Source organism: Procambarus clarkii, chromosome 26, assembly GCF_040958095.1.
Source record: "Procambarus clarkii isolate CNS0578487 chromosome 26, FALCON_Pclarkii_2.0, whole genome shotgun sequence".
Taxonomy (NCBI): Eukaryota; Metazoa; Arthropoda; class Malacostraca; order Decapoda; family Cambaridae; genus Procambarus; species Procambarus clarkii.
Genome location: NC_091175.1, coordinates 18,175,482 through 18,191,591, shown reverse-complemented (window position 1 = coordinate 18,191,591; position 16,110 = coordinate 18,175,482). Strand labels below are relative to the sequence as shown.

Below are 16,110 nucleotides of genomic sequence, written 5' to 3'. Positions count from 1 at the left end.
TCCAGATGATTGCCTTGTTTAGTGGCTTGACCACTCTGGCACTCGGGCTCCACTTTCCACCCTGTGGCTGACTCAAGCCTATTACGCCACGAACTAAAGATTAACTACTTTGCGTAACTACAAAAGATTAACTATTTTGCGTATCTACTGAAGATTAACTACTTTGCGGAACTACTAAAGATTAACTACTTTGTGTAACTACTAAAGACTAACAACTTGGCCTTACTACTAAAGACTAAGAATAATCATTTTCTTTTACTTAAGATCATAAGAAAAGAATAAAGCAAAACACAGCAGAATGCCTTTTGGCGCATACAAAGCTTCTCTTGTTTATTTCCACCTAAAACTTATTCATATAGATGTGTAAGTTCGCTTGGTACAGTCACGCAATCCCACATCCATACGGGGTTTTCTTCCTATTGGGGAGTGTTGTACATGCTGCTATGGCGGTGTGTCCACTCACAGGATCAGTGGCGCTGCCCAATACTGTCACTATGGCGGTGTGTCCACTCACAGGATCAGTGGCGCTGCCCAATACTGTCACTATGGCGGTGTGTCCACTCACAGGATCAGTGGCGCTGCCCAATACTGTCACTATGGCGGTGTGTCCACTCACAGGATCAGTGGCGCTGCCCAATACTGTCACTATGGCGGTGTGTCCACTCACAGGATCAGTGGCGCTGCCCAATAAACTCGCCCCTCGGGGCAAAATTAGAAACAAATTAGATCTTCAACATGTTATCAACGCAAGTTAAAAAAAATTTACGACATACGTCCGTTTTCTCCCCCACACACAAGGAGTCAGAGGACGAAGGGCATACTCCTCTATTTGTGAAACGCCCCTCTGGTCCAGTAGAAGTATCAGAGCGCGGCGCGCTACGTGTCTTGATTAAGGTTATTGAGACAAAAAGAAATGTAAACGTGGGTGACATTCTACCAGAACGTGAGCGTACTGAACGTCGCCACAGTTCGACCTTCTGCCAGAACGTGAGCGTACTGAACGTCGCCCCAGTTCGACCTTCTGCCAGAACGTGAGCGTACTGAACGTTGCCCCAGTTCGACCTTCACGGTAGGAGGGGGATGTAGGGCATCAATTAATATAGCAACATGTATTGACCAACGATAACCCGTTGGTTGTTGGGCTTAATAACCCCTTACAGTGCGCCAACCGTCATATGAGACTATTTTTCCTCCCCATTTGTTTTGTTCAATAATTTAAATCAGTTATACCTCAATGAAGTACTTTGCGAAAGCTGCGCAGTTTAGGGGTTGAGGACAGTCAACTGCGCAAGAGTTCTTAGCGTCGTAACACTAACTGATCAACCAGTAAGTATATACATTAGCCTTAAGTATAGATCTGGGCTAAAGTAAATTCTGTGTATATATATACACCGGGGTATACACATTCCTGTGTATGTATATCCCTTAGAAAGACCGGCGGCCTCTATGTATCTCGAGTGACCGGCAGGGGGAGAGGCGTTCTTTCTCGTTGTGCTGGGTACTGAGCAGCCAAGGTCCTGTATAACCTGTTACCGGGTGTGGATTACTGGGTGGGTCAGTCCACCCAGGGGTGCTACCGGGTGTGGATTACTGGGTGGGTCAGTCCACCCAGGGGTGCTACCGGGTGTGGATTACTGGGTGGGTCAGTCCACCCAGGTGTGCTACCGGGTGTGGATTACTGGGTGGGTCAGTCCACCCAGGGGTGCTACCGGGTGTGGATTACTGGGTGGGTCAGTCCACCCAGGTGTGCTACCGGGTGTGGATTACTGGGTGGGTCAGTCCACCCAGGTGTGCTACCGGGTGTGGATTACTGGGTGGGTCAGTCCACCCAGGGGTGCTACCGGGTGTGGAGTACAGGGTGTTATATTTATCGTTCGACTGCCAGGTGTGGCAGCCCCGAACCCCATCCCTGTTATATACATGTTCACTGGTGTACCGTTACTACACCACCAGGGAGAGAGAGAAGGGCGGGGGGGTGGCGTTATGACCACTTGGGGGGCGTAACGTGCAAGGTGTAATGCGTAGCGTTAATGTTAGTGTTATGAAGCCAGTATTACGCTCCCTTATATTTAACACGTGTGTGGAGGTGAAGCAACGGGAGTATCGCAGACCACAGCTGATCGTGTGTATTGTTGTGGTTGGTGGTACTCTATTGTGAGGGAGGGGAAGCTGGTGTGTGTGTGTGTGTGTGTGTGTGTGTGTGTGTGTGTGTGTGTGTGTGTATGTGTTGGTGTTATATCTGGTTGCACGTACGTGGGTTGAGCTGTGAGTGTTTGGTTCCGTCTCTCAACTGCTGAACACCCCCACACACCTGCAACTGTGGGTGTGAGCGAGGGAAGATCTTGTCCCCTTGGATGGTGTGTGGGAGTTGTGAATAATAGTCCACTGGGTACTTGGCCCTCCAAGTACCCAGTATGAGGACAAGGAACTGAGATATAAGGACAAGGAGCTGGGCTATGAGGACAAGGAGCTGGGCTATGAGGATAAGGAGCTGGGATATGAGGACAAGGAGCTGGGACATGAGGATAAGGAGCTGGGATATGAGGACAAGGAGCTGGGACATGAGGACAAGGAGCTGGGATATGAGGACAAGGAGCTGGGATATGAGGACAAGGAGCTGGGATATGAGGACAAGGAGCTGGGATATGAGGACAAGGAGCTGGGACATGAGGACAAGGAGCTGGGATATGAGGACAAGGAGCTGGGATATGAGGACAAGGAGCTGGGATATGAGGACAAGGAGCTGGGATATGAGGACACGGAGCTGGGATGTGAAGACAAGGAGTTGGGACAAGGAGCTGGGCTATGAAGACAAGGAGCTGGGATATGAGGACACGGAACTGGGCTATGAGGACAAGGAGCTGGGATATGAGGACAAGGAGCTGGAATATGAGGACAAGGAGTTGGAATATGAGGACAAGGAGCTGAGATATGAGTACAAGGAGCTGGGATATGAGAATAAACTAAACGGTCCCAAACAATTTGGATAATCGGGGATCGAACCCCAACAGAAGTGAGTCCGTCACCTATTGCTTTGTTCATAAACAGTATTAACCTGCTTTCCGTTAGTAATTATTAAATTATCCCACACCCAGCTACTGGGTAATCTCTGAATAGAAAATGTAACATAACTCTTTACTATTATTATTATCATTATTTTAGAATGAAGAAAGATTATTGATGATCATCTGACATGAGTCTGTTCTTGGTGGTTCGTCTTGAAGCTATTGTTTGTTCAACACACTAGAACAGTCATTGCACTTACATTAAACTTGCCTTTTTATATATTAATGAGAGAGTTATGCAAACAGCCAAGTTCTTTACGCTAATTCAGTATGACTCAATATGACGATTTTGGAAGACGTGTGCTTGTAATTCTGCCGTAATTGCTTCGGCCCGTCCTCATAAACAGCGGCCAAATGCTCGTTAACCCAGCTGACAAACCCCGTGTTTATGCATGAAAAAGCTTTACACATGTAGATTTTCGTCATAAATAGAAGCCAAAGTCCATTCCATGCACCGGCCAAACCCCTGTTCATGAATGGAGAAAGGGGAGAGGGGAGTGAAAGAGGGGAGAGGAGGGGGGGAAGAGGGGGAGAAGGGTACTCGCTTGATGCACAAACAACACACCAAACAGCCACATTGATCCACATGGAACTGTTTGTTATTTACCTTCATCTATACCACCACTACTTCCTGCTGAGAGAGTGTCAAGAACCCCCAGTGTTCAGTGTGGGCAGAGACCGCTACACCCACACGCTCTGGCAGTAAACAGGAACCCAAGTGTAACCTAACGGACGCCTGTGTAAGTGGGCTTAACCATCTCCCCCCCCCCCTCACTACACACCATGTATAGGCGCTGAGTAGCCTCTATATACACAGCAGAGTGTGCGATGTGTCCCCACAGCCCCGCTCCTGGCACTACGGGCTCGCCATAGCCTGTGCTACTTGGAACTTTTTGTTCCCAGTAGGTGAATCTATACCAACAACAAGAGCGATGTGTCTCACCTGTGTGCGAGGAGCTCCTATGCTCGGTGCCAACAGGAGCAGTGAGAAGTGACACAATAGAGCATAGATGAGTGTGAGATGAATGACTGAATCATCTATATAGGATGAGTGACCTACATGTACGGGGGCGGATAACGGGAATCCCTATAAGGGGGGATGGACGGCTGTGCTGATGACCAGACCACACACCAGAAGATGGAGAAAACGACGCCATTTCGATCCGTCGTGGACCAGACGTGTGGGAGGACCACTTGGTCCAGGACGGACCGAAACGTCGTCGTCTCCTCATCTGCTGGCAGGTGGTCTGGTCAACATATCTTCAAGCCCCGTTATTATAGCTCATCTTCTGCACTTAGACAGCTGAATCCATCCTAATATCCTATCACTCAGGTGGATAGCTGTAATAATCCACGAACAATGGTGGATGTTTATCCTGCGAGGCTGGCAATAGCCAACTGAGCCGTGTTGCACCCCTGGGTGAGGGCGCCGTCTGGGACCAGACCAAGTGTGCTCGGGCGGGTTGGTATGCGGGAGGCAGCTTCCTATTTATGCTCCGGTATGCGTCAGGCCTGGCCCGTTGTGGCCCAGGGTTTGGGCCGTCGGGGCCGAGGGTTTCGGGCGTCGGGGCCGAGGGTTTCGGGCGTCGGGGCCGAGGGTTTGGGCCATCGGGGCCGAGGGTTTGGGCCGTCGGGGCCGAGGGTTTCGGGCGTCGGGGCCGAGGGTTTCGGGCGTCGGGGCCGAGGGTTTCGGGCGTCGGGGCCGAGGGTTTCGGGCGTCGGGGCCGAGGGTTTGAGGGCGTCGGGGCCGAGGGTTTGAGGGCGTCGGGGCCGAGGGTTTGAGGGCGTCGGGACCCGAGGGTTTGAGGGCGTCGGGGCCGAGGGTTTCGGGCGTCGGGGCCGAGGGTTTGAGGGCGTCGGGGCCGAGGGTTTGAGGGCGTCGGGGCCGAGGGTTTGGGGCGTCGGGACCCGAGGGTTTGAGGGCGTCGGGGCCGAGGGTTTGAGGGCGTCGGGACCAGAGGGTTTGGGGCGTCGGGGCCGAGGGTTTGAGGGCGTCGGGGCCGAGGGTTTGGGCCGTCGAGGCCGAGGGTTTGAGGGCGTCGGGGCCGAGGGTTTGGGGGGTCAGGACCCGAGGGTTTGGGCCATCGGGGCCGAGGGTTTGGGCCGTCGGGACCCGAGGGTTTTGGGCGTCGGGGCCGAGGGTTTGGGCCGTCGGGACCCGAGGGTTTGGGCCGTCAGGGCCGAGGGTGTTGGGGGTTGACTGTTTAGCACCAAATACACCCTAATATATGGCAGTCGTAGAAAGTGTAGTGCGAGATGGGATAGGATAGGAAGTAGCAACACTTACGGAACACCTGCAAACATCTGTCTACGTTACAGCAGTAGCAGCAGAAGAGGGAGTCGTAGCCAGCCACACTCAGCAGCTGCAGGAGACAATACTCACGACAATCGTAGTAGTTTGGACAGCAGGAGAAGGAGCGGTAGCGAGGCCGGCAGCCTTCCACCGGCAGGAGGCATTTCGGGGCGACGCAGCGCCTCTTGCCGTGTATACAGAAGCAGTAGGAGCACACGTCAGGAGACACCATGGCTGACCCCTCGGCGAACACGGCGCCTTCAGCCATACATCCTGACGAAGGCGCTAAAACAAGGTGGGGGTGGAAGCTGCTTAGTGAGGAGGGAGGAGGGGTGTGTAGGGGAAGGTTGTAGTTGTTTAAGATTCAGCTACTGGGAACAAAAAGTTCCAAGTAGCACGGGCTATGGTGAGCCCGTAGTGGACTTACCTGGCACAGGAGCGGGGCTGTAACTTCGTTGAGGGATAGGTTGGTGGGGGATCAGTGTATAGGGGGGGGGGGGAGGGGGAAGGAAGGTGGGGGGTCAGCATGATTTAAGTGTTCTACAGGAGACTGTCCCTGTATTTTCAAGTTTACGTTTTCTGTATTTTCGTGTAGACTGTCTCTGTTTATCCAAGATAATAAGGGAGCCACAGTCTCTTATCCAAAATAATAAGGGATGCACAGTCTCTTATCCAAGATTATAAGGGAGCCACAGTCTCTTATCCAAACTCTGCATATTTCGTCTATACAAGATCATGTAAAATGTACGAATGCTTGTAAATCCCCCCCCCCCCCCGTCCCATCCCAAATCCTTATCCAGACCTTTCAAGTGCTATATAGTCGTAATGGCTTGGCGCTTTCTACTGCTAGTTGCCTTGTGAAGCTTGTTAAGCTTGCGAGTTTAATACACTCATATCACACACACTAAATGGTTTGTTTCCCGGTCGCTTGGAGCTCCCATCTGCGCCAACTTAACGCTCCTGTAATAGCGACTGTATACCCTCGAAATTTAGCCATTTACGCAGACTACTTCTATTGGTTGGTATACAATCTTTGTATTGTAGCTGGGTCGGGGTTCGATCCCCCAATGGTCTAAAGGGGGTTGAGCACCGTACTTGTACCCGATCCTGGCATACCTTCCAAGTGCTATATAGTCTCACTGGTTTAGTGCTCTCACTCGATAATTACGTTACCTCCTCTGTGACTTATCACCAATACTGGTAGCAGAGGGAGACGGCTGTGAATATTTTCAGGGATATAGGAACGTAAAAAATTAAGAATATAGGAAATAACGAAAGGCCTATTTGCCCATACGAGGCAGCTCCTATTGGTCCATTCGAGGCAGCTTCTATTGGCCTGATCTTATAGAGTGAAAAGCTTGAACGAATCCACAAGGGCCGTGACGAGGGTTCGAACCTACGTCCGAGAGGTTCCCAGACGCTGCCTTAATCGACTGAGCTACGACATGGTAAAATAATTGCAACCGGGAAATCATCCTGATTTACCAACGGAAATCATCCTGATTTACCAACTGTTCCTGCAGTCTCTCCGAGACCCGAGACAAACCAAGGTTTTACACAACTCCCCCCTGCACTCGAGCTATGTCAATAGGCCGTTCTACCTCTTCCCCCTTACTTCATTACACACAGAAATCACAATAGCCTGGTGCATCAAATAAACAATAATTTGTGTAATGAAGTAAGGGCGAAGAGGTAGAACAGCTCATTGACATAGCTCGAGTGCATGGGGCGAGTTGTGTAAACCCTGGTTTGTGTCTCGGAGAGGCTGCAGGATCCATTGGTAAATCAGGATGATTTCCCGGTTGCAATTCTTTTACCATGTCGTAGCTCAGTCGATTAAGGCAGCGTCTGGAATCCTCTCGGACCTAGGTTCGAACCCTCGTCACGGTCCTTGTGGATTTATTCATTTGATGCATCAGGCTATTGTGATTTTTGTGTGTAGTGAAAAGCTTCCTACCGCTGCCCGTCAATATCAGAGACAGCTCGACCACATTGATGTATATCCAACCCGTCCTCTTAAAAAGAACGTCACTTTTGGCTGGTATGCGCGATATGGCTAAATTTGGACGTAATTTGAAATGAAATCGACTCACAAAAGTGACGTTCTGTTCCGTTTTCTATTTGAGTCGTCCGCCTTACGCGCAGAGGTTATAAGAGGACACTTTAAATTCACGTTTTTCATAACGTTTTGAAACTTTATGAGAATTTCCTGCCCACCTAACCTATCAGAGGACCCTTAACTTACTGTTGTTGAAAAAAGAAATCCCAAATTTATTTTAATTTTTTTTTCATTTTCAAATTACGTCCAAATTCGGCCATACGGGCAAACGGCCAAAAGCGACGTTCTTTTTAAGAGGACAGGTTGGTATATCACATCACCGCAGCCTTCTCCTCTGCTTCTCCGAGCACACAAAAAATTAATGTGGCGACAGAGGGAGTATTGCAACCCAGGGCTGCTCTCTCTCTCTCTCTCTCTCTCTCTCTCTCTCTCTCTCTCTCTCTCTCTCTCTCTCTCTCTCTCTCTCTCTCTCTCTCTCTCTCTCTCGTAGTCAGTATGCCTTGATATTAATGATCATGTGACACATTTGGGGCAAAGGTGAGTAACAATGAATCTTGCTGAAAGGTCACATTGGGAAATGAAAAAATATATATAATAATTCACAGCGATAAATCCGCCTGGTATTACTGTGTAGTATATCAGACCTGGGACCGCCTGGTTGTTTCAAGCGTAGGATAGACATCCGCATGATTGAATTTGGATGGATATAAATAGGAGCGACCTCGTATGGGCCAATTAGGTCTTCTGTACTTTTCTTTTATGTTCCCAATTTACCTGAAGACAATTTTGGAGAGTATGTGCAGGTTCTCTCTACTGTTACCACAACATATCCCTTATTCCTGTTGTTAATGAAGTTGTAATTATTATGGTTACAATAATTTTATTAAGGATTTTATAATTATTGATTTTTTAGAGTATATATATATATATATATATATATATATATATATATATATATATATATATATATTATATATATATATATATATATATATATATATATATATATATATATATATATATATATATATATATATATATAATTTTAAGGATTGAATGTTATTTTTAAACTGGAACAGAGTTTATTAGATGAACTACTTAGGAGCTGATGTTACTTCAGTTGTGAGGCTTTGACTTCCCCCTCATTGTGAGGGCTGCATGGTGACTTCTGCCTTCATTGTAAGAAATGGTGACTTCTTCCACATTGTGAGAATAGGTGGCTCCTACTTCATTGTGAGGACTGGAGACGGCGAAATTATTGGCTCCTGGGGTCATAGGATGTGCCTCGAATGGACCAAACGCCCTGCGAAGTTGTTGGTTTCAATTTCAATCTCATTAAAATGGTAATTAAAAGGCTCATTTTAATGTTGAGTTTTTTGCCTGGCTTGGCCTCGTTAGCCTCACGGGTGGTGGGTTCGAGACCCGTTCCAGTTGGGCGATGGTGACACCGCGACCCCAAGCGAAGATCAGTCGAACTGATCAGTCGAATTCTGTGAGCTGCTCGATGATTCAGTCAGCTTCGCCTACCCTTCACGTTTCTAGATCGACCCGAAGTTTGATGCTGGAGTCAAGGAGGGAGAAAAGTCCGTCAAGGACTAATGGATTCGTGGTGGAGAGTCCATCGTGCAAGAGTCGTGGTCCTACGAAGGACTCTGAATTCATTTCAGAGCTCCAAATTGCCAGAACACCGAAGTAATCTTTCCGATCCAAGATGCAATTCGAACATTTTCACTTACATAAAGGTCAACATGCACCCGCATTAATCAACTCATCAAAGATAAGTTGATTAATCTAAATTAGTTTTGCTTCGATTATCAATTTTAAATTAGTTAAGGTTTAAGAGGATGGTTTTAAATCATATTTACGTAATACTCTGCTTCATGACTCTTTGACATAGCGGTGCTGCTGGTCCCACGGGGCGGGGGGGGGGGGGAGGTCGTGAGGGGTGGTGGTGTTTGGGGGGGGGGGTCGGGAGAGGTCGTGGGGATGTGGCAGGTAGTAGGCCAAGGTGGTACAGGTAGAGCATAGGAAATATATATATATATATATATATATATATATATATATATATATATATATATATATATATATATATATATATATATATATATATATATATATATAGGAGAGAAAATATTATTTGCAAATTTGCAGGCTACACAAATATATATTCGTCTTTAAATTTTATCAAATACTCTGGTCTAAAGTGCAGAGATAATCTTTATTTGTATTATTTTCTTATATGAAAAATTCTGTCTTCGTATCCAATTGCTTGAGTTTGGAGTCTTTAAAATTGTGTGTGTGTGTATATATAAAAATATATAGAGACAAATTGACATGAAATCTTCAGGAAATGTGATTTCAGTAATGAGTAGTGTAAAGCAGGACATTGTTAAAGCATGGTAATTTGAATTAGTATATCATGGTTGTGAACTTTCAGTTTTGTTATGGTAGCCAAGAGCCTTCGGTTCGATTGGTACCATTAAGAGCCTTCGGTTCGTCTTGGTACCAAGAGTCTTCGGTTCCTTATGGTAGCTGAGATCGAGTGCCTATAGCTACCATGGATAAAAATATTCAAAATATCGAATGGTGTACCCTAATCAATTCGTTTTAAACAATATACTAAAAAGGCATACACACAACTGTATCACTCTAAATTAAGATTTAGGCCTAGTATACGTAATCTTAGGCCTTGTGTAGTACATATGTACTATACTTGACGTAGAAGAGTTGGGTTAGTTTGTTGACTGCTTTCTCGGGCTTTCAATAAAATAATACGAAATGGAAGTCTTTTGAGGGGTTCAACAGGCTAAATTGTGTACATTTCTGGCAGAGAAGTCATGTTTCTAGTGTGTGTGTGGGGGGGGGGATAGATGAGTGCGTGTGTGTTGAGTGTGTGTGTGTGTAGGGGATTAGTGAGTGCATGTGTGTGAGTGGAAGGGCGACTGGTGAGAGAGATTGACAAGTTCTCTCACCTATATTGGTAGTGTTCCGGATGCTGGTACCTCCCCTTCGACGCGTTCCAACAACCGCTGCTTCAGCTGCTGCTGCTGCTTCAGCTGCCCCTTGTCGCTGCACATCCGCCATCCTATTTCGCTGCACCTCGCCAGCTGCAATCTTAGTCTCTATACCCTTCCTATATATACGGTTGGTCTCAAACTCACCCTCTGCAAAGACGGAAGAAAAAATAACACGTTAGTGGCACATCTGGACTTAAAACCTGTAGAAAGTTATTGATAAATGAGACACATTTATTTATATTTTTATTTATAATATTAAAATATATAATAGTTGTGGCTACATAGAGTTAAGTTCAGGGAAGATTCATCCAAAAATCCCTAAAGGAGAAAAAATTAAATTTTACATTAATTTTCCATTTGTTTACGATTAGTGTATATTAGTATATTTTATCACAACCGTAATTTAGTATGCGTTGGTATAATTGATCATTACCTAACATAATTTATCATACTTTAACACAAGTTAGCATAATTTTCTACAAATTTCATAATTCAGTATAATTTTAGTATAATTTATCGTTTAATTTAAATTATACGTTAGTATAATTTCTTATAAATTATCTTAATTTACTTACGTTTTAGCCAGACTGATCATGCTGTTGTATAATTCATCATACTCTGCCATAATTCATCATACTCTGCCATAATTCATCATACTCTGCCATAATTCATCATACCCTGTCATAATTCATCATACCCTGCCATAATTCATCATACCCTGCCATAATTCATCATACCCTGTCACAATTCATCATACCCTGTCACAATTCATCATACCCTGCCATAATTCATCATACCCTGTCACAATTCATTATACCCTGTCACAATTCATCATACCCTGTCACAATTCATCATACCCTGTCACAATTCATCATACCCTGCCATAATTCATCATACCCTGCCATAATTCATCATACTCTGCCATAATTCATCATACCCTGCCATAATTCATCATACCCTGCCATAATTCATCATACCCTGCCATAATTCATCATACACTGCCATAATTCATCATACCCCTGCCATAATTCATTCCCTGCCATAATTCATCATACCCTGCCATAATTCATCATACACTGCCATAATTATCATACACTGCCATAATTCATCATACACTGCCATAATTCATCATACCCCTGCCATAATTCATCATACCCCTGCCATAATTCATCATACACTGCCATAATTCATCATACCCTGCCATAATTCATCATACCCTGCCATAATTCATCATACACTGCCATAATTCATCATACCCTCCCATAATTCATCATACACTGCCATAATTCATCATACCCTGCCATAATTCATCATACACTGCCATAATTCATGATACCCTGTCATAATTCATCATACACTGCCATAATTCATCATACCCTGTCATAATTCATCATACACTGTCATAATTCATCATACACTGCCATAATTCATCATACCCCTGCCATAATTCATCATACACTGCCATAATTCATCATACTCTGCCATAATTCATTATTCCCTGCCATAATTCATCATACTCTAACATAATTCATTATTCCCTGCCATAATTCATCATACTCTGCCATAATTCATCATACCCTGCCATAATTCATCATACCCTGCCATAATTCATCATACCCTGCCATAATTCATCATACCCTGCCATAATTCATCATACCCTGCCATAATTCATCATACCCTGCCATAATTCATCATACCCTGCCATAATTCATCATACCCTGCCATAATTCATCATACCCTGCCATAATTCATCATACCCTGCCATAATTCATCATACCCTGCCATAATTCATCATACCCTGCCATAATTCATCATACTCTGCCATAATTCATTATTCCCTGTCACAATTCATCATACCCTGCCATAAGACTGTAAACAATTAGCCTCAATTAGCTCTCACGAGCGCTTTCTTGTATCCTGTAGCTCGTCTTAGCTGTACTAGTTTCCCCCTAGAACACAATCCCCCAAGCGGTTTACATCCAGGTGCCCTGTTACTCCTGGGTGACCAGGGGCGAGGATTTGTGTGAATATGTGCACAATCGTTCCTCCCTCTCCTGGGCTCGAACCCGGGCGTACACGGTGCGAGGATTTCCACGTAATCTCAGTTTATAAAGAGAGGGTTTCTGTGCTCATTTGGCTTGTTGTTCTCTGGTGCTGGGCACGCAGGGTCCTGTGTAGTGTCAAGGTGATTTCTCCAAATACTCTATTTGCGTGCGTGCGTGTGGGTGTGCGTGAGTGGGTGGTATTCGCGTGCGAGTGTCTAGACATGTAATATAAAACCCATCCTAGACCCTTCACCCCCACCCCCCCCCAAAAAAATATATATAAATAATTTTTTTGCTTATCCTTCAAGTTCAAGTAAGTTTATTGAGACAAGAAAAAATACATCTCAAAGGGATAGAGTAGCTTAGGCTATTTCTACCCCCCCTGCTTATCCTTCCAAGAGCCTCCCCGTGGTAAACCGCTGCCCTTGAAACACTTTGGCCATTCCTTGAGAAACTGGGAAGAGCGGCGCCGCCTTGTAATACACTAAGACACATATACCAAAGCCACTTTTCCTTCTCTAATCCTGGCGAATATTCCCTTTTACCGGTGGGATTGTTTCCGCTGCTATTGCTGTTACTGCTGCTACTGCTGTTACTGCTGCTACTGCTGTTACTGCTGCTACTGCCACTGTTGCTAGTAGGAAAGTATACTAGGAATTCTGTGTACATAGGTTGCTCCGTGTGTACATGGAAGCTGAGTACATAGCTCTCTGTGTACAAGGAAGCTTTCTGTGTACACAGGATCTCTCTGTTTGCAAAGGAACTCTCTTTGTGCATAGGAGCTCTAGAAAAAGCTCTTCCCCCATGCGTGTACATGGGGGAGAGACAGTGGGTTGGAACTGGCTTCAAGACCAGCTTGTTCTAACGCTTTAACCTTATAAGAATGCTTTGGGCCACCGTGGACCACCGTGGGCCACCGTGGGCCACAGTGGGGCCACTGTGGGCTCGCAGTAAACACACTACAATGATGAACAGGCAGGAATTCCCAGAGGAGGATGACTCTTATGATCTGTCCTATTGACTCATCTCCAGCCTCTCCAGTTCATCCTTTCGTCTGTCTGTCTGTCTGTCTCTGTCTCTCTCTCTCTCTCTCTCTCTCTCTCTCTCTCTCTCTCTCTCTCTCTCTCTCTCTCTCTCTCTCTCTCTCTCTCTCACTGCCTTTTAATGTGTCTATCTTCCTTTGTTTAATCAATATCTTGTCTTCACTTCCCTCATTCCCATCCTCATCTTTATCCTTATTTCCCCCACTTCCACTTCTTTTTCCATCTTCATACCTTTCGGAAAACGTAATTAGGAGTGACTCAGGATTCTGTATATCCCACTAGTCAGACCAGTTCTGGGATATGCAGCACCAAATGGGTAAACCCATCTCCTTAAACTTCAAGAGGAAGCAGGAAACGTCTTGAAGTATGCCAGCTTAAAAGTCCCGGAGCTGAAAGGCACGAGTTATGTCGGAAGTTTAAAGGAGCTGTTTAAGGGAGAGTTTAATAAGTTGGAGATCAATGTCAAGTCGGTAGCAGAGAGAAGAAACACGAGGGGGGGGGGGGAGCATGATTACGACATACACAATCACGAAACCTGTACATCTTTTTCCTTAGTTTCAGTTTAATAAACAGTTTTCAAGTTTCGAAGCTTTATAAGCTTTATTATTGTTATAAATAAGCCTTATAGTGCTTCGGTGTCCATAAAGTCTTTAATAAATGCTAACACATCCGCCATGATGGAGTAAAGATCTACAGGTTTCGTTAGTGGTTAAGTAAATGTTTAATGTAGTCTGGCTCTTAGCCTGATGATCTGACTCCAAAAGAGGTGGAAAGTATGGCAGTCAGAGGGGGTGAGGAGGAGTCAGATGTGTAATTACACAGGTGCCACAAGAACAGTCAGAGGTGGAGGAGGAGTCAGGTGTATATGTGCACAGGTGCCACAAGAACAGTCAGAGGTGGAGGAGGAGTCAGGTGTATATGTACACAGGTGCCACAGGAACAGTCAGAGGTGGAGGAGGAGTCAGATGTATATGTACACAGGTGCCACAGGAACAGTCAGAGGTGGAGGAGGAGTCAGATGTATATGTACACAGGTGCCACAGGAACAGTCAGAGGTGGAGGAGGAGTCAGGTGTATATGTACACAGGTGCCACAGGAACAGTCAGAGGACGTGAGGAGTCAGATGTATATGTACACAGGTGCCACAGGAACAGTCAGAGGAGGAGGAGGAGTCAGGTGTATATGTACACAGGTGCCACAGGAACAGTCAGAGGTGACAGCTGGAGTAGACGCCACAGCTGACCATGACTAAGGGTCCAGACGAAAGATATTTCTTAAGATGCAACAAATCTGCACCTTTGGCACGCTAGCTGCCACCCAAGACACACAGAGCTCCAGTCTGCCAGACACACAACGTTATATTTACTATCTATATACGTTCGACCAACGTAAAGTAACGTTGAAATACTTTGTGTTTACGTTTGAGGTGAAGGGAAGGGAAAGGGGGCTCCGCTAAGTCGCTTAGATAAGACAGGCGACGATGCAATATACTAGACCATAGGTAAACAAGAGATCTTGATCTTCAGATCCCTGATAAGACATTCTCTTAGCGAATAGGTCGAGTTTATTACGTTATCGAAGTCAACGTTGCAAAAAGCAACCAATTGAGAAAAGTAAGGGCTCACAAATAGGTCTCTGGAGCTTGAGCTCAACCCTGCAAAGTACATATAAAGTGCTTGCAGAACGAGACACAGATATCAAATCACGACGCCATTCAGAGCAGAGGAAATATATCGTCACGACGCCATTCAGAGCAGAGGAAATATATCGTCACGACGCCATTCAGAGCAGAGGAAATATATCGTCACGACGCCATTCAGAGCAGAGGAAATATATCGTCACGACGCCATTCAGAGCAGAGGAAATATATCGTCACGACGCCATTCAGAGCAGAGGAAATATATTGTCATCACGATGTTTATTAGATATATTACTGCGGTGACCCCGTAGCTGTTTCTTGACCTTCTTAGGTCACAATGACCTCCCCCGCCCGGGTCGTCTCTGCCGTTACCCACACCGTTACCATGTGTCTTCCACCTTTGTCACGTGTCCTCCATCGTTACCATGTGTCCTCGACCTTTGACATACTCTAATAGAACAAAGCGTGCACCTGTGTACGCCGTTGTAGTGGTAAGGAAGTACCTGGGACTTGAGGAAGATGGTCCTAGTGTTGATTGTATTACCTTTACCACACTGGGTGTGGGGTGGGTGGTGTTGCTGGGTGTGCGGTGGGTGGGTGTTTCTGGGTGTGGGGTGGGTGGGTGGGTGTGTGTGGGTGTGGGGTGGGTGGGTGTTGCTGGGTGTGGGGTGGGTGGGTGTGTGTGGGTGTGGGGTGGGTGGGTGTTGCTGGGTGTGGGGTGGGTGGGTGGGCGGGTAGGTGTGATTGTGGGTGTGGGGGGGGGTGTTAGGGTGAGAGAGAGAGAGAGAGAGAGAGAGAGAGAGAGAGAGAGAGAGAGAGAGAGAGAGAGAGAGAGAGAGAGAGAGAGAGAGAGAGAGAGAGAGAGTGTAGTGTAGTTACAAGATGAGAGCTACGCTCGTGGTGTCCCGTCTTCCCAGTACTCTTTGTCATATGAAACTACTGACGG

At 46.0% G+C, this 16,110-nt stretch overlaps 1 protein-coding gene and 1 long non-coding RNA gene across 2 annotated transcripts in view; one reads left to right on the top strand and one right to left on the bottom strand.

Annotated features, from left to right (window-relative positions):
- LOC138369037 (uncharacterized) overlaps nucleotides 1–16,110 on the top strand; it is a 160,875-nt gene that overhangs the window by 22,674 nt on the left and 122,091 nt on the right. The window lies entirely within an intron of this gene.
- LOC123756834 (mucin-2) overlaps nucleotides 1–16,110 on the bottom strand; it is a 98,316-nt gene that overhangs the window by 25,363 nt on the left and 56,843 nt on the right. Inside the window, 2 exon segments of the mRNA XM_045740205.2 lie at nucleotides 5,449–5,643; nucleotides 10,393–10,584. Of these exon segments, the coding sequence (XP_045596161.2) occupies nucleotides 5,449–5,643; nucleotides 10,393–10,584 (387 nt within the window).